The sequence below is a fragment of the Dermacentor variabilis genome, chromosome 7, assembly GCF_050947875.1.
Source record: "Dermacentor variabilis isolate Ectoservices chromosome 7, ASM5094787v1, whole genome shotgun sequence".
NCBI lineage: Eukaryota > Metazoa > Arthropoda > Arachnida > Ixodida > Ixodidae > Dermacentor > Dermacentor variabilis.
This window is the reverse complement of record NC_134574.1, coordinates 108,838,763-108,857,279: the sequence shown is the minus strand read 5'-3', so window position 1 is coordinate 108,857,279 and position 18,517 is coordinate 108,838,763. Positions and strand designations below refer to the sequence as shown.

The 18,517-nt window shown below is 46.1% G+C and overlaps 1 protein-coding gene and 1 long non-coding RNA gene across 4 annotated transcripts in view; one reads left to right on the top strand and one right to left on the bottom strand.

The window, feature by feature from the left end:
- Positions 1–18,517, bottom strand: part of LOC142587762 (uncharacterized) — a 55,843-nt gene that overhangs the window by 17,279 nt on the left and 20,047 nt on the right. The window lies entirely within an intron of this gene.
- The window catches only part of LOC142587759 (protein-cysteine N-palmitoyltransferase HHAT-like), a 50,509-nt gene that overhangs the window by 15,408 nt on the left and 16,584 nt on the right, over positions 1–18,517 (top strand). The window contains exons 4-7 of the mRNA XM_075698988.1: positions 2,666–2,776; positions 4,348–4,542; positions 9,809–10,036; positions 16,363–16,478. Of these exons, the coding sequence (XP_075555103.1) occupies positions 2,666–2,776; positions 4,348–4,542; positions 9,809–10,036; positions 16,363–16,478 (650 nt within the window). The remainder of the gene's footprint in view (positions 1–2,665; positions 2,777–4,347; positions 4,543–9,808; positions 10,037–16,362; positions 16,479–18,517) is intronic.

Sequence of the window (18,517 nt, the reverse complement as noted above, 5' to 3'; positions counted from 1 at the left end):
GATCAGGCGAATTGCCGTTTGCGCGGTGATGTAAACGTGAACCACCGAAGTGGTGGTGCCGCTTGGTGGTGCAAAACTCAACCAGACAAAGTCTGAGCTAACGTTGAAGTAACCAGGCATATTCTATTTCACCGTTGGCGCAGATTTTGGGCAGCGGCTCAATCGTGAATGCGTTGCCTTTTGAAATGTCTAAAATGTTTTAGACTTGATTATAGCAATAGTAGCTCTGCGTTCGCATGGTTCGGTTCTGCGCTGCGAGGTGGCTGCGCTGCTGAAGTGTACACCTCCGCCCACCTAGCAAATACCCCAGTCCGCTTGCGTTTACCAGAGTACTGGACACACTGAAACTCTCTAACAAGCCTCCTCCGTCACCACTGTTTTCTTTTGCTTTTCACCTTCACCCCTTCACAGACCAATTCAACACAGCCCTTCTTAGGTATAAGAAAGATGTGATCAAGCACCTCTTAACGACAACTCCTACTCGAGCTGCGCAGGGACGTGGGGACTATAAGGATACTGAAGATATTGACGCGGAAAAAAATAAAGATGGCAATACAGGAAACTGGGAAGCCGAAAAGATACACGTTTGCTTTTGCGGTTGTTGCAGCTTGACTGTTACAAGGGAATTTAGGCGACAACCGCGCTGTTACCCTAAGAAACGATAGAGACATGTCAGTTTTGGCTACCGATGTAGCACGCGTAACGGAATCGTCAGCTTAGGAAAACTGTAAACGTTTTTGGCATTTAGGTGATAAGACAGCATAGAAGACGGACGGGAGAAAAGTGTGTGAGCTGTATTTCTCGCTAAATCACTCAGCGGGAGGCAGCACACATATAACGAATCGTCTCCAACATGTATTAGTGACCCGCTTCGTTCTCTACGCAATCAAAACTGGGCTGATATCGAAGGAAGTGTAATTCGCAGTCGCGTTGGTCACGTGATTCGCCTGCTGGAAGGATCTGCATTTTGCCAAGTGGACATGTACTCGCTTTGCCGCACAAGGAGGGGCCCCACACGAACGGTTACATGAGTGTTGCCGCGAAACAAGATAGCACCAATTTCTAGGATGGGAGAAGAACGTGAACAGCTACATACGCCTATTTGCAAATGAAATAAAAGTACACCCATCATGCGCCTCACTTAGGTAAAAAGTTTCAACAGTTTGTCAGCACAATACAAAATGGGTGTTGAATTTTGCGACACTGCAGCACCCAGATTTAAACGTGAAGGCTATTACGGGTAGTCGTACTACTGAGAATGTATGTTTCCCTGAGCGGAGCACCAGGCGACGCTTTCAATGTCAACCAGAAAAGTGAGACTTAAGTTGAAGTCGTTTAGCGTGTGAGCTAATGGCGCACTTTATTGACCTAACAGGAGCGGAGGCAAAGAGCAGAGAGAAGCGGAGCAGGAGTAGCGCAGCGAGAGTGTGGCGGCTTGCTCCCCCATTGAAACGTTCCATGTGCTTTGAGAGCAGCTGCGAGGGTGAAAGTGTGTAACTGTACGCCAAATCCGCGGCGATTAGCACAAGAACATCGCTTCCGGGCCGCCACTGCTGCCGCACAATGAAACAAAACGACAGAAACACAACCAAAATAGAAGAGGCGTACATCGCTTGCACCCCGTTACTTTCTTTACACTCCGCTTTTCGAGCGGGAATGGCTCCAAGTGCTCGTGACTGTTCGTGGGATCGTCAGAGGTTGCGCCTTCGTCATGTTGCAGAGGCTGCTCCTGCTATCCCATTGGACCAAAGCTTCCCTGCTCCTGTTCGCCCGTTGGAACGCCGCTACTCTTGCGAGACCACTTTGAGGACGCTTTTGAATGCTCCCGGTCACCGTATTGAATACGTCATAAGTTACATTGTGGGGCAGCAGAGGTTGCAATCGGTACCAGCTAGAGATGGCCCGCGAAACAGAAGACTAGCAAGAAAGACCATCAAGACAGTGTTGGGCACTCTTTGCCCCTCTCCTAATGGTCCGCTACTGGAAACTGAACGGACCACTCTGTGCGAATATGTAGTTGCAGTTACACTTCAAAAGCACACTATCTATCGTATGTCAAGTGTGTGTCTAGATGCCCACCGAGGAATAAAGTGTTCGTTGTTTGAAATGTTTGTGCTTGAAGCCGCAATGTTTGCTTTGTGTTAGCGCCATTCCCTCACTGTAACATCGGTAAGCCACAACGAGCAGTATCTGCCATGCTCAACTGTATTAGAAGTAAGGTCTAGAGTTAACTACAGGATCAATTAGTTGTTTATGACGGGTATTGCTGATCAGTGGAATCGTTGATTGTATATGGTGCAGAGATACGTTTAGCGTAGCTTCCTTACTAAACTGCTTGTTAAGCAGTTATTTCTTATTCAAATTACTAATATGTGCATGTGAGTTTTTCTCAGTGTTATTGCCTACGCTTCGAAAATTCGAAAAATTTTGTTTAGTGTCTCAGGTGATACAATTTTCGTGCATAGAATGATGATAACGCTTTATTCAACTGCGGCTGCCTCATCGCAAAGTTCTAATAAATGTGCAGCCATTATCAACGGTATTTCAACACCATACAATGCCTGAATGTCAAATGGCTCCGCGTTTTTTTTTTATCTGCGAGTACACGCAATGTTTGTTTGTACCCAATGATAAACTTGAACGTTGCCGTCACCGGTGCACGCAGGACGTGACAAACTTCGGATGGCAAGTCGAGCTCTCGTTCGTCGTAGCGTCCTGGAAGTGGCTTCTGCTGCACCCTATCCTAGCTAGGGCGACTGCTTGCGCTGCGCCATCGGTAAGCTCCACACTTTGTGGGACAATCACGGCCCACGGGGTATTCGTATTACGTGATCTGAATAGTGCACTCTATTTGACGATCCCCGTACAGTACGTGGAAAGATAGTCGTCGCGTACACAAGGTTCCAAAATCAGTTCCACGACCCGAGAAATAGAGAGTCGCTAATCCTTGTGTGATCCTGCCGTTCAGCTGGTTCGTGCACGACGGGATTAAAAGCGGATGTTTGATGGAGGGAAGGAGACAGACAGACGGACGGACGGACGGATGGACGGTTGGACGGACGGACGGACGGACGGACGGACAGACAGACAGACAGACAGACAGACAGACAGACAGACAGACAGACAGACAGACAGACAGACAGACAGACAGACAGACAGACAGACAGACAGACAAATAAACACTGATTCGATGTGTGGAAAGACATGTCACCTTACCTTAAGAGGACAAAGAACCGTTTTGGTGGCTTGAATTTTCTTCATACCCCGAGTTGACTATTCTGTCACCTTTGTCGTTGAATCCTCCAGCGTTATCCTGCATAGCAGTAGCTTGATCCCTCAATACCTGGAGCGTGCAATGACTCCTACATTTCGTTGTGTTGCACGGGGGTCGTGAAATGGTTTTGTAGAACCCGTAGAGTAGCACTGATGCCATTTTCAGGTTCACTTTTGCTTGCTCAGTGAAAATCCTCAGCACTGATTGACACGTTGTTTGGCAAACATTGATTCGTTCAATAAAGAATCAGGCACACGGTGAAGGGTGGAAGAAACGCGAACGGCGAGAAACTAAACCGAGGAATTTTAATACGTAATCACTTCAAACGTAGATTTACCATATTGGAGCAAAACCGGAAGCTGAACGTGCTTTATAGCCCTCAGAACTATATGGTCTGGGAACGAATCATAGCACACTGATGTGAATAGACAACGAAGGATGCGATGCAGTTAGTTTTTATCCGGCTCGTGTTTTGTCTCTGCCTACCTGGGCACACTAGTGGGATAAGCAATCTCAAATGGAATGACTGCACTAGCTCCACTTTATCTTCCGCTTCTGGCATAGCCTGGTCACAAGCAATCAATATAGTATGGCAGTAATGTTTCAGGAGACTCATGAGTCCAAACATTGGCAAACTTTCTCAACTATGCGAAAACATCGCAGGAAAGCCCATGTTCCGGCCAAAATACCCAAATGTTGTCCACAAAATTTATATTATTCTATCTAGGCTATTCATCGCGAAAACCGACGCATTGTTTCAAAGGAGTTAATTGGCCAAATAGCACGGCGCCAATGTGCCATTCGTAGTGCTTTCTATATTTGCTCTACGTTTTCCATGATAAAATAGTAGCGTTTATTTAGACTGTCTAGACGAAATTTGTATCGTAACTTCTTTAACGCGGGAGGGCTGAAGGTGTGACAGGAGCTCAATGCCATGCTCGACCGGGCGCGGCTACGTCCACGCGTCACCGGCACAAGGACGACGACTCTTCGTTCCTTCATCTGAAATTTGATTCAATCCTACTTTTGTTTTCTCTGTGTCACTATGCTCTTTCCCGTCCACAAATTTGCAGCTACTGCCAGTATTTTACGCTGGCTACTCGGTGCTATTTGTGGCCTCGCTGCTAGGGGCTGAGGTGGCGATGGTCTTCCTGGGACAACATGCGCTGTTCTTTGCCGTAGCCAGGCTACGTTCACCAGCACTCTGCTATGGAGCTGGACTGCTGCTCTTACTGCTGAAATTTGCCGCCCCTCGAAATTTCTCGCAGGTGAGCAAAGAAATAGTAACGACGATTGCATAATCAGAACGGCGTTATACATTATGGTCGATGTTCAGAACGAAAGCTACCTAAAGGACAGCTTGAGAAAGCAATTCACTCCTTTTGGTCGGTGAGGAGAGAATATTGAGAGAGGAAGTAAGGGACCTTAATCAGGAAACTAGTAGTAGTAATAGTTGCAGCGCAGCAGTTATAGTAGAAGTGGTAGTAGAAGTAAGGCATAGTAGCAGTATTACCACTAGAAATTGTCCTTAGTACTACTAACATCTAGTCGTCGACACTGAAGTGGGACAGGTGAAGACAAAATATAAAGATGAGGGAGGGACATAGAAAAATACAGTTCCTTGTATACGTGTACGCAAATGCAAACTGTGGCATAGTCATAACTAATACTAAGAGCCAGTCGAATTTTAAAAAAATTTGCTAGTGTCACAAATTTTCAAAGAGCGGACGCGAGAAACAAGGTACAAATAGAAGAAACAATATAAAGCACATTGCCACTAGCCTACAGGAATATTTGCTCGACAATTAAGCAGAAAATAACTTAGATGTTGTGGACGTCAATTTGGAACTACACACATTGAAAACCACATCCAGAGAAAAGGCAATTCTACAAAACCGATACCGAATTTTATATCGCATAAATAGGACATAAATTCCAAATCGGCAAGGAATTAAAATTTAGGCACCGGAAAATTTTTAACGAGGAAGCTACAAAGAGACCTCAAAGTTATAATATTGATAATTTTATTGGAAAGAGCATGACGGCAATGCAAATGCTGCTTGTGCAGCTAATTTATTAATTTTAGTGCAGACAGTTTTTAGAAACGAGTAAAGTGAACAAGTATAAATAAAATGTAATCTTTTTTAGAAACTTCGGTAAAATGGTATATGCGTATATTAAAAACGTGGAAACGATCTTATTTCATGACAACTCCACTTGATTTGACACGTTTAGAACCTGTGGTTGAAAAACATTCGTCATGGCTTTGTACCATTATTATGATCCTTTCAAATTTACAGGGAGAAATCTTAGTACAATGACGAACCCTCAACGCGACGCAGCCGATCGCTCATTTAAATCTAGTTAATTCAACGTAAAACTTCGCGTAAGTTAGCCAACAACGTGTTTCTTGAAAAAAAATCCCTATATCACACAGGGTAATTTGTGTACTGCAGCAAAAACACGTTATTTTACTTAGCTCATTTACCCCCTTTTTGTCTAGAAACAACGAATGACCTTTACCGGTTTCAAGAAGGTAAATCTTCGAGGTAAACCTTCAATGTAAAGGAACGACGCTAATGTGTATTCACGCCGTCTTCGCTAAATGGACCCTCTTGCACATTTCAATGCGAAAGAATTATATTCCCCATGAGGTTGAAAAGCAACGAGTGATAGCCAAAATAATCATCGCCAGTGATATTACCAGCGTGCTGTATGACATCAGTAGTAATACAGAATTAAAGTAAGAACAAGTTATTGCATAGGTGACCTAAGGTTGAGTCAAGTAAACTAAGGTGAAGTGAATGAAAGTGAATTAAAATTGATTCAGGCCGATTAAGGTTGGTACAAATCCGTTCAAGGTGGATTAAGGTATAGTTGTGAAGGACGCGTTCAAAATGCATGACTTCACTTATCCTTAATGTAACCATATAATTAGAGACGTCACTATGCTTTTGCATTCAAATCACATAAAGATATTAAATGACCGTGAAGTTTTATAGGAACACTTTACTCGAAGCTTTGATCAACTGATTAGTGCGAGACAGCGAGACAACCAGGCGTAAAGAATGTCACTGATGTACATTTCGGCCTATTTGGCTCGCAGACAGAAGGCACGCTAGTGATAATCACTCCCTGCCATACACGGCCACCATCACCGCTGCCACCGTGCTGTCCCACTAGCGACGGCGCATGCGCGCCAGCGGCCCCCACGTGGAAGGTTTGAACGCCTTCACAGGCGCCTAATACGTTTGACTGCAAAAAAAAAGAAAGAAAAGCGTGGAGCGAAGTGGACGGCACCGCCAACGCTAGGTTCAGTCTGCTCAATCGGTGGAGTCAGGCCAGCGTTCTGCATTCAACTGCCGGTTAAAACGCTGTGCGCATGCGCATTGTAAGCACACTATACCATTCCTGCTGAGCTGCTGCGTGTATGCTATGGTCGGAACGGAGCGAGCAGTAAGCGCCAAGCTAACATTACTTAGCATTGCAGCGGCCGCCGAATGACGGCGACTGTATCGCATTGGTCTCACTTTGTGCACGAAAGAGGCGCGATGTCTCCAACGCCAGTGGCGGGGCTCCTCTGTGTGCGCCGGTATTGTGAGACGGTATAGGTGCCAGGCCGCTGTTCGTCCTTCCCTGCAACACAGTCGCCTCGCTTCGTGCCTTTTGCCAACGTGTCGCGCACCCGCGCGCATACTTGGAAAAACCGTCCGAGTAGTTCGCGCGCGACGTCAGACCCTCCTGTGGTGACAAAGTGAGCCTTGCAGTCGAAACAGCACTGCGACAATAAAATGCATTAGAAATGCGTTTGCATGAATCGAGATCTTGGTTTCTGTCAGATGAGAAGGCGTATCGAACGTAGAGCGGGCTGATAGGCAGAGGATAGACTGCTCGGAAGGGAGAGGGAAATTTTCGGCGAGCCGCCGACTAACCGCGGCCACAACGCTTGTCGGTGGTCAAAATTGATGCGGAGTCCCCCACTACGGCCTGCCTCATAATTGAACAATGGTTTTAGTACAAACAACTCCAGAATTTTCCTTCTTTTTGACGTTTGTCGGTGATTTTTCATGTCTCAAGTATTCTAGATGAAATAACTCGTTAATGGAGATTATTTCCATAGCATTGAATTTCTACCTGGGCATTTGGTTCTATATTGAAATAATAATAATAATAATAATAATAATAATAATAATAATAATAATAATAATAATAATAATAACAATAGTTTTATTGCCACTAATAGAATTAGTACGTTTTTTTCAGGCGTCCCAAAGTTATTGAACGCTTCAGCGGCAGAGCCTGGCAGGCAGCAAAACCATCCACGCTACATTAACAGAATAATATTAGGCAGCGAGCTCGTGTATAGCGTACAAGAAGAAAATGATTAAAATTTATACAGCGTCTATGAAATTAATTTTTATTCGGCATACTGAAACACAGAAACACAGCAATGCCTGTGAACAAAACAACCATGCGATTCTAGGTAAGCAAACACTAACCAGTCTCTCATTCTACGAAACACAAGCAACAACGGTGAGAAACGAAATAAATACGCCTTTTCGAATAGATAAGCCTTAGCAGTCTATTTACCTTTTGTTTTGTTTTTGTACAGAAGGTGCTGGGGTGTAATTTATTGAAGTTGGAAAATAATGAGCGCGCACGCTAGTGTCGTACCTTGTGGAACAACGTGGACTCTAAAAGATGTCATTGGGCCTTAAATAGGGGGAAGAAACGTACGTAACTAACAGTTCACTAGACTAGAAGTGTTTTAAAACAGCCATTTGCATCGAAAGATTATTAAAACTCGGCACCGAAAGTATTCTGAAACGGTCTGCGTCGGCATTCCACACTCATAAAATACTTTCTTCGAGAGGGAGTGCAGTATAACATTTATTCTGTTGTACCAGCGAACAGCAAAGTGCCCCTAATGGTCATTCTTTATCGCAACAGACTACAGCCTAAAGCGTTAATGTTTTCCTTGCCGATAAGGCCATGTAGTATGTTATATTCTACAGACGTGATACGTCGCGAAGTTTTTCGCGAACGTTAGCAACGCGGGTGTTCCAAGAAAGGTTGCTGTCAAGATATAAACCCCGATACTTTACGACAGATGAGTACTGTAATGGTCTACCAGAATAAAATGAACAATCTGAACCTCACAAAACAAGAGGGTGTTCAAGGGCTACCTTCGTCAAAAGATTATCGAAGCAGATTAATTGTGTCTTAGATATATTTTTATTAATTAGGATATTTCGTAACCAAACCACAGCTTTTGTGGCAGTAGGATGTAAAAAAGTAATCGCATCACAGTATCATTTGACAGATGTGAAAATCACCGTGTCATCTGCGCATTGATAAAGAGGAACGGGCATCATGCTAGGAAAGTCATTTACAAAAATATTAAATAATAACGCACTGAGTATAGATCCCTGCAGAGCTCCAGCATTAATAGTCGAGAATTTGATACAAGGTTGCCCAACTCAGGCGAGCTGGCGCCTGTCTGGAAGGCAATTTGTCAACAACGACCAGAAAGCACCCCGAAATCCTAACAAGAAAAGCTTATTTAACAACAGACCATGATGGACAATATCGATAGCGTAGCTACAGTCAAGAAAGAGCGCACGAGGAACTTCACTTTTATCGGAAGCTACATTTCACTGATAAGAGAAATGTTCCATAAGGGTTTAGGTGCCTTTCCGCGCCCAGAAACCATGCTGACTAGGATAAAAAAATGCTGTGGCTGTCCAAAAAACATGTCATCGTTACCGATAAATGTTTTTTTAGCATTTGAGCAATAGAAGGCATAACTAAAACCGGACGAAAATTTTTTTGTCTCATTACGCGAACAGCTTTTGGGAAGAGGGATAACTATTACTACCTTCAGTTTTACAGGAATTTCACCACTTCAAATTATGCGATTGAGTAGTGCTGTCAAAACCTGTTGGATGTATTTGTGTGTTATACGCAATTCATTAATGGAAACACCGTGAATTCCCAGAGATATATTACATTTTAAACTGAAAATCATAGATGCTAGCTGTTCCTCACACATTGAAAGCAGATATGCTGATTCACTGGCGCTGTAACGCAAACTTCACAAACCTACCTGTAAGTTTATGTTTCTAATTACACGAGAAAAGTGGCTGTTGCACTCATCAACAATATTCGGTTTGCCGCTGCATAAACTGGAAGGGCAATAATTCATTATATTAGCGCGCGTATTAGTGCCTCCAATACTGTTAATGAATGACCATGTTTTCGTACTACTATAACTACCAGGGTTAAGCTTTTCTCGAAAATGTGTCTTATGGGTCAAAAGCGAGAAACGATCTCATTGTCCACTTGCGTCGACATACGTGAACTCATATTGTCTTCTTAAGCACGAACACACGCACTAGTTTATGCTCGAAGTCTTTCTACCTTTTTTTTTCCAAGTCTGAGTAATTCGTTGCACTAACATATTGTAGCTATGCGTTACGCCAGTTACAAAAGATGTTTATCTTAGGGCTAATTTTTTTTTCTTTTAACCGTCAGCAACTTTACTTCCGATACGGTGCCATGGGTTACGTGGTGACAATGGCTTGCTTCCAATGGAACCTACTGCGGGGTCTCAGCTTCAGCCTGGACTACGTACGCGCGCATAGGCTGGCCCCGAAGCAAAGCGACGCCGGGCCGCCGTACTGGAGGACGCTGGCCTACTCGTTCTACCTTCCTCCGCTCTATCTCGGACCAATGCAGAACTACTGTGACTTCGAAACGCAGGTACGAAGTCGAACATCGATGGGCCTCCTGCTTTGTGCACGCACTGCGGATGTGGCATACAAATATGCGCTTTGGCGTTTAAAGGACGCACGCAGCACAGAACGCTTAAGCAAACGCTCCCTGATGGCTCTAAAAGGATCAATCCCCTTTGATGTGCAGTCCTCGCGTAAACATATCCCGTTCAACAGTATACGTCGCATACGATGTAACCTAACGTTTCTCAGGTAAAAACCACTTATAGTACAGGGGTGAATTTCTATTTACTGAATGCATCACGGCAGGCACTCCCCGTGACTCCGTTCGTATTCGAGCGGGTTAAGAGCTCATAACGTCTGTTACATTAAAATTATTCATGCTCAGGGAACTGAACGCAGTTGCCAGGACAGTTCCCAGCAAGCCTGTCTAGTAATCGCGGGAGCTTTAGGAAGTGACGTTGCAATGAGGCTACTCAATAGCAATGTAATAGCGAATCAATAGACAACTTGAGACACTTGAAGGAATCTCTTCCATCATTCAGTGATTCAGGATGATCGTAAATCTACTTAAAGTAATAACCGTACCACTTACAAGACGAACGCTACTAGCCTTCGTAGCGTTGCAGCAGTTTAGCAGTCACGTTCATCTCGCCACCTTTCCTGTGTGCCCCTCGCAAGCGCTACGGTTATTACTTTACGAATGAGCCGCTCTAGCCCAAGGACAAGTCCTGCCAAACACACGCCCTCGATCTCGCGCTGTCAGATATAGGAAGTGATGCGAACGCAATGCATGGACACGCTGCAGTAATACCTGCATCACCCAGGGCTGTGTGCATTCGTTTGATGTCCTTTTGTTCATTTTTATTAACTGTTCCTTGAGTTATATCTAGGGAAATATATAAAAAAAAAGTTGTTAAGCTACAGGTACGTGTCGTTGCTAAAGCAATTGAATGACGCTTACGTGGCTCACCGCTTCAAGATACCAATCTCCGCATTACGAGTTTCTTCGGAACTGACAGTTGTTACACCGCAGAACGTACCGCGCATGCAGGCAGCTACAGTTTCAGACGCTGTGGTTGCTTTCGCCAGTTTTGTCACCGTCATGCAGGCACACCTATTTAGGGTTCAACAGTGGTACGTTTAGAAATGCATTACCTCCACCTACTCTAGATCGTTGCGTTGCCACATTGGCTGGTTGCTACTAAGTCTACTGGTGCTCCCGCAACTCTCATGCAAACAGCTTTCACTGATGTTTTTTTTTTGTCAATGCTAACGCTTTACGCTGGGCGAGTTCAGCACTTACCAAGATCCAAAGCAAATAAAGACGTGTGCCTTAATGGAGAAGCTTAGCGCTTCTGGTATCACGGTATATACGCAATGTCGTTTGTGTAATACCCGATGAGCGGATGCGGGTATCGACGTTTCGTCATGCTTGACGTATAGGCACAATGCTTTGTAGACACATTTTCATGTTTGTTGTGTTCTAGTTGAAAAAGAAGTTTCACAAGCCTAGGTATTCCAGATTGCACAACTGCAGAAAAGTTACGCCAGCAGCAAAATAGAATGCACATGGGGCCCTATAACGTAAAACCATTCCAATCTGTTTTTATTTCAAACTCCGGACGTCACATTTACGTAAAGGACAACGCAAGTATCGGACAGTAACTCGCAGCGTTGTCTGAACAGACCAATCAAATGCTTTCATCGTTTACTGAAGGTATCTTTTGTTTGCTTTCAAAACGAACAAAATTGCCTACATAAAGCAGTTTTTCTCCTATCTCACTAGCTGACAAGAGGTGAGGAGCACCTTCAAGCAGAAAAAAATTATGGTGTTTTACGTGCCAAAAACACTTTCTGATTATGAGGCACGCCGTAGCAGGTGACTCCGGAAATTTGGACCACCTGGGCTTCTTGAACGTGCATCTAAATCTAAGTACATGGGTGTTTTCGCATTTCGCCCCCATCGACATACGGCCGCCGCGGCCGGCATACCTTCAAGTAGAGCGGGTTTCGATGGGGCCGAGCCAGCGCATTGAAAATAGATAACCGGATATGGAGGCTTCCCCGTAGCTTGCGGTGGATGGTTGAAAATCGTGGCGGCGTGCAACGTAAGGTTAAGAATGCCGCAAAAATGGATCCTCAGCAAAGACGAGTTGGAAGAGCGATGTCGTACACGTGCTGAAAAGGCTCGATAACATTATACTCCCACGAAAAAATTTTACTATACGCAAATAAATCCACGCTCTCTGACAGGTGCCAAAATGCAATGCCTGAGTGATCGGCAGGCAGCTATTTTCTATTCCTTTGGGAGCGGGGCAATATCCGGCTATACTGAAAAAAATAGTTTTCTTCGGCATATTAATACCTCTTCAACGCGTACACGTTACTTTGACGCGGCGAGTTTTTGCGGTTTTGTGACGTAGCATGACAGAGAATTGAAGCTATCGCCACCAGGCCGACCTCTCCTCCTTTCTCCTCATTAAAATCTACTCCTCCTCCTCCTCCTAGCGCCGCTAGAAAGCTTTTGACCAATAGCACAGGGGTAGTGGCGAAAAGGCACCGAATCAGGAGTAATTATTTTTCTTTTACGCGGTCTATTCAGGCATATTCAGTGTACACACGTCATTTCAGATGTGAAGGTATTGCGGTATTTGTGAGGTCGCGTGACAAACAGGTGAAGTGCGGCCAGAATAATTCTTGACCAATCGTGGAGAGAGAGAGTGAGAGAGTAAACTTTATGGAAAAGAGCGTGCAAGCGTAGGTGACTCTTCGGCTGTGCAGTGGGTGGTCCCCTCAGTCCAGGAGTTCAGAGACCTTAGCTGCCTTTCTCGTTCGGCGGACCACTTTGATCTCATTCGTCGAGTCGGAGATGGAGAGTGCTGCCTCCCATTGCCGTAGGGTGGGGTGTGTTATGGATGGGAGCTGTGTTGTGCTTGCACAAGGTCATACTATGTGGTACAGCATTGCGCATTGATCGCAGTATGGCTATTTATGGGAATACAGTGCAGGGTGTATGGCGTGGAAGAGACTCAAATGTGTATATGGGTTTGTTTGGAGTTTTCACCATATTACGACTTCCTGTCGCGTCAGGCGGTGGTAGTGTTCTTCGTGAGGGACGATAGTGTTGTAGAATGGGCGTGTAGGTTAATGGTATGGACTTGGGGGGAACTGCTCGGCGTGACCCTCTCGCGCCTTCCGGTGTGCATGCGCCTGGGCGTAGGCGTGTGCCTGCTGATGGTCGTGTAGGTAGACATACCCCCGAGTCCACAAGATTTGTGTGTATGTTGGGAGCTGGTGCGCTCCACTCAGAATGTGGTGTGCGGCCCTCGAAATTTGGGCTCTGAAAAAAATTCCTGCATGCCATCTGGGAATCCGTCAGAACTATGACGCACTCACAGTGCTGGTCTCGTCGTGACGGCTGACGCTATCGCCAGTTCCCGTGCCTCCGCAGCGCTCGCTGTGGAAACGGGCGACGCATCTATTTCGGTCCCGTGATTGTCGACTACGATGGTGACGAATGCGGTGCTTCTTGCGGTGATGGTTGCGTCTACATACCAAGACATTGGATTGGTTCCCATACTTCCTCGCGAGCAAATGCGCAGGCATGTCGCCGTCCGACGTGGAAGTTCGGGTGCATGTTCCTGGGAATCGGTGAGACGTGCACAGTTTCCTGTATTCGTGTTAGGAATTTTGTCAATGCGCTGGTCTTCCGTACAGAATATCCAAGAAGTTTCAAGACGCAGCGTCCCGCTATTGTGCATTGTTGTTTTTCCTTCTGGCTTGCCACATAAGCCTCTATTATTTCCCGTGCGCTGTTTTACACCCCTATCCCCTCGAGGCGAAAGGTGTCCGCTTCCGGTGGGGGTCCCAGCGCTTGCTTATACGCCTTGCCTATCAGCCGGTCGAGTACCTACACTTCCGTATTGCCTAAATTAAAATATCGTGCCGAGTACGAACTGCATCTTACAATCAGAGCCTGCACTAGTTGGATGAAGTCCTGTTCCTTGAGTCTCCTCTTCCTGCTGGTAATTCGTTGCAACATGCGCAAGATCTGCGTAGTTGTGTATTGTAGCTTTTTTACGGTGTATCCTCCGCCCTAGTCTTTTTGTAAGTGTAAGCCGAGGACACGAAGTCTGTCCACCTTCGAGATTTCTCTCGAACCTCTTCGCACGTGGATGGTTGGTGCCTGGGTTCTTGATCGTCCTCTTGAGCGTTTCTCGATTACGAGCAGCACCGACTTCACCGACGTGCATTGCAGTCTGCACGTCTCAGCGTGGAGGGCTGATTGCAGAATGGGAATAGAAAAGGTTGGAATAGATTTACGTTATAGCGCCCACGGTTACTGCGTTACGTACCTGTGTTGGTCTAGTTGAGCTCTGCACAACCAGGCGACGCCACCAAACAGTTCGCTCACGTTCCGGCCTGCGGTAACACAGTAATACGCAAACGCCCCTGCGCATACCAGAATGCTAAAACTATCTCGTATTGCAAAAGCAATTGTATGGATGAACAAGCCGCGGTCGCGCTGTCACGGTTGGCAGCGCCGTCGGTGCCGTTGTGCTGTCTTGTAAAGGAAGGTGCCTGCGCGGTCGCCATGCGGAGGCTTAAAAGGCCTGCAGAGACATGCAATGGGGTTGGCTACAAAAGCTCCGTGTGTGCAAGTGAACGCAGTTCCACTGAAAGCTCTGCCGGGGCCAGGGCAGCGTTCTGGCTTTCACTGCTGGCATGGGCTTTACGGGCGCACACATTAGCGTTCCTGCCGAGCATCTCTGTGCATAGCACACCCTGGCTCATGTTGAGCGGAACGGACAAAAAAGCCGCACGCCGTTCGAGACAGGTTTTGCTCGCGAAAGGCGAGAATTTTCTGCCGCACGGCAAATGAATCCGGGAATCATTAGAGCGCAACCCGCATGGCGACATGGCCCATCAGCGACAGAGTAGTGGTTGCTATGGCTATGCTCTGGCGTCCCCAACCGCCTTACCGCCTATGATCGCGTGGCGGCGATAGCATCACTAGGTCTTCTGTGGTTCGCTTCTACACTGTAGCTAATAGTGCTCACACACGGTAATATTTTTGTTGCCGTTGTTGCCGGTTTACCTTCTCCTCTAATTATTTCACGCAAAGACGAAAATACGCTGATATTCACTGCTGACACGACACCGGGAGGGAGAAGCACGGCTTGCGCGGGAAATCAGCCTAGGCGCGCTAACCGTGGGTGCCATGTCGCAATTGGGGAGGTGGTTCCCGCAGATATAGATAAGTGCAATGCGCAAGCTGGGAGACGAGGCACGGAAAGGCACCTCTATCCCAACAAACTCACCGGCGCGCGAGGAACTCGCCTTCACGCTGTGCACCTTCCTTCGCGGTCGTCAATTAGCACGTCGGCCATGCAGGGGGCGGCGCAACTGCAGAAGTCGTCTACATAGGACATGTCTCACACGTCAGACGTTCTGCTGCTTCGTATGGAGGCTGGTGCATTACCGCGGCATGTTACCGCTAGCGTGGCCGATCTTTAAACAAGGAGCTAAATCTACGTAATTCTTACTTTGGACACTCATAAAAGAAGACTGCTTTCCTTCCGTCTCATCGCATGTATCGAGGTGCAGCAGCTGCAAAACCGGTAGCGGCACTCCTAATCACGCCAGCATTCTGAGACGGTTTCACCGCCACTCTAAACAAAGCCTTTCCTTTAACTGTTAGCTCTTCCGGTGAAACTTCGCAACTTTGCCTCCCGTAACTCCTCTCTCACAAAGCGGTGACCTGCCATGAATGCCGCGTTCTTTGTTAAAGAAGTTGTCTGAACTCAGTCGCATCCAGGAGAGAGGTTTTTACGCACGCAGCCACACACAGCTTAAGCGCTGTAGGCATGTGTGTTCACCCATGTACTTCCCAATTCTAATCATGCTGTGTTTGCCTTCATCCTATCTAATCATTTGTCAAGCAAGCATGTTGCAGTTAAACTCTGCCTGAACGTTACTTCATTGCAATGAAGTCAGAGCAGCGCCATATGCACAGGCTCGGAAGAGATTGCAGCAGAATGGAGACTGTAGTTTTACGTTTCATCATTGGCCGCCGCGTCGCAACCACAATTAGTAGCGCACGTAACTAAAACGAGCATAGAATTTTAAACTCACATCATCTACGTGAGCCATCGATGTCATATCAAGCAGAAGTGAAATACAAGCAGCATGCGACTTTAGCATTCTGGCTGCAGACATCGTTGAGTTTTGATTTATTCTGAATAACAGTGATTTCTCTCCTGGAATTCATTTGCATGTCAATCATTGCAAAAATGTACTCGTAATACGGCACATGTCTCGGTTGGATAAAAACATTCAAGAGTTTCGCAGGTGGACAAACCAAGAAAGAAGTGCACGCCGGCGGAGGTAATGGCAATCCTGGGACAGTTGGCTCGTAGTGGAGTCCATTTCGTCCTCGTGGAGTCCTTCACCCACTACTTCTACAGGTTATGTCCATCTACTCTACAAATGCTATGTATCGCAAAAAGTGTTTCGGCCAAAGAATTTGCTATTTCAACGTAGTATCTCATCCGCGTTTGTTAGCGCGGAGCCAGACATTTCTGGCTTGCAGTTAAACTTGGCTTCAACACTGACGACAACAAAGGCTCGTGACCGTACGTTCAGCGATGTCCAGCTGCCGCGCTCAGTTTCACGTTATTCAGGTGCGTAGAGCAGAATCATGTATAGTAAATCCAAATATCAACTTGCCTAAAAGCAAAAACAAGTTCAAGACTGCAATATTCAATACGCTAGTAAAGCGCAAAATGCTTTCTTAGCCTACTAAAAAATGCAGTCTGTCTGCCTTTATCATGGAATGCGAGGTCAATTCGCGGTCTGCCGTTTCCTCGGCCTGTGCTGCGTAGCTCAGCGCCTGTACGATCCCCTGATGCAACAAAGCTCTGAAGGCTATGAATGAGGCGTCAGCATCACGTGAAGTATAGAGATTAGACAACTTGCAGGTATTGGGAGAGCGCAGCTGATCGTACGCAGCAATCAAAATGAGAAGGGCTCATACTATCTCCATGGCGAATGTGCAAGTAATGGCTTATTTTTGAGAAAGGTAACGTTGTCACGATGACAAAGGGAAATTTAATTTCCAACAGTGTGCAAATTTTGCCTAATTCATTCAACTTAGTTTCAACCTCGCGCAGCGCAGAAAACTGATGACGGATGAACCGTCAACATTTCCTGGTTTGTTCATTTCTTAGCGTTTAAATAGGAATAGCATTGTTCGCCTACTAGGCAACTTTGAGCCTGCCTGCCTGCCCATCTATCTATCTATCTATCTATCTATCTATCTATCTATCTATCTATCTATCTATCTATCTATCTATCTATCTATCTATCTATCTATCTATCTGTCTGTCTGTCTGTCTGTCTGTCTGTCTGTCTGTCTGTCTGTCTGTCTGTCTGCCTGTCTGTCTGTCTGTCTGTCTGTCTGTCTGTCTGTCTGTCTGTCTGTCTGTCTGTCTGTCTGTCTGTCTGTCTGTCTGTCTGTCTGTCTGTCTGTCTGTCTGTCTGTCTGTCTGTCTGTCTGTCTGTCGAGCCAGCCAGCCTCTTACGTTTACCTATTTGTACAAGCCGTTCACTAGTTTGGGCCTTTATGTATGTGCTCGTAGTCGTTATGCCAACGTGTTTTCATCATCGCCAATCCAGCTTCATCACACGGGCTCGCTGTGCTGTCGTCAAGCATTCTACACCGATTCAGTGGCTCAAGGTGTCTAATGGCAGGAGCCACTAGGTATGCGCTACAGCTTGGGATGCCATCGTCAACGTTGCGTAGTAATCATTCCAGCTTTGTCACCCGAGTCTCGTCATCGCGTCGTTTTCACACCATCGTCGTCACACATTCGCGATGTATTCGGTATCATGCCGTCATGGCGAAGTCGCCGGAGTCATTCCATTGTCGTCACTCCATCTTCCTCATCCCATTTTCATCATCCTTTCGTTGTCGTGCCATCATCACCATAAGCTGTCGTTATACTGTCATTGTCATGCCATCGTCGTCATATTCTTATCTTCATTCCATTGTCCTCATGCCATTGTCATGCCATCGTCGTCATGGCTTCCTCGTCACAAAATGGTCATGCACATAGTGGTCATGCCCTACCGTCGTTCTGACGCCATCGTGGTCATTCCAATGTAGGCGTTCTAACTTTGTCATCCTACTTTAGTCAGGCCTTCGTCATTCAGCCATTGTCGTCACATAGTCGTGATCATGCCAGTGCCGTCATGCCGTCGTCGTCAAGGTGTAGCTCTTGTCATCGTAATCACTCTAGAACCGCCATCTCGTGGTCGTCATGCCTTCGTCGTTTCATCGACCACATTCCTTCTTCGTCATTTACAGTAATTATGCTGTCATTCGATGGTCACTGAATGTTCATTATGTCCCACTGTAATGTCATAATCAATGGATTCTCCTCAGAGTCACCGTCATGTATTCGTCGTAATGCCATCCCGATCGTTCCATTGTCGTCATTCCAGC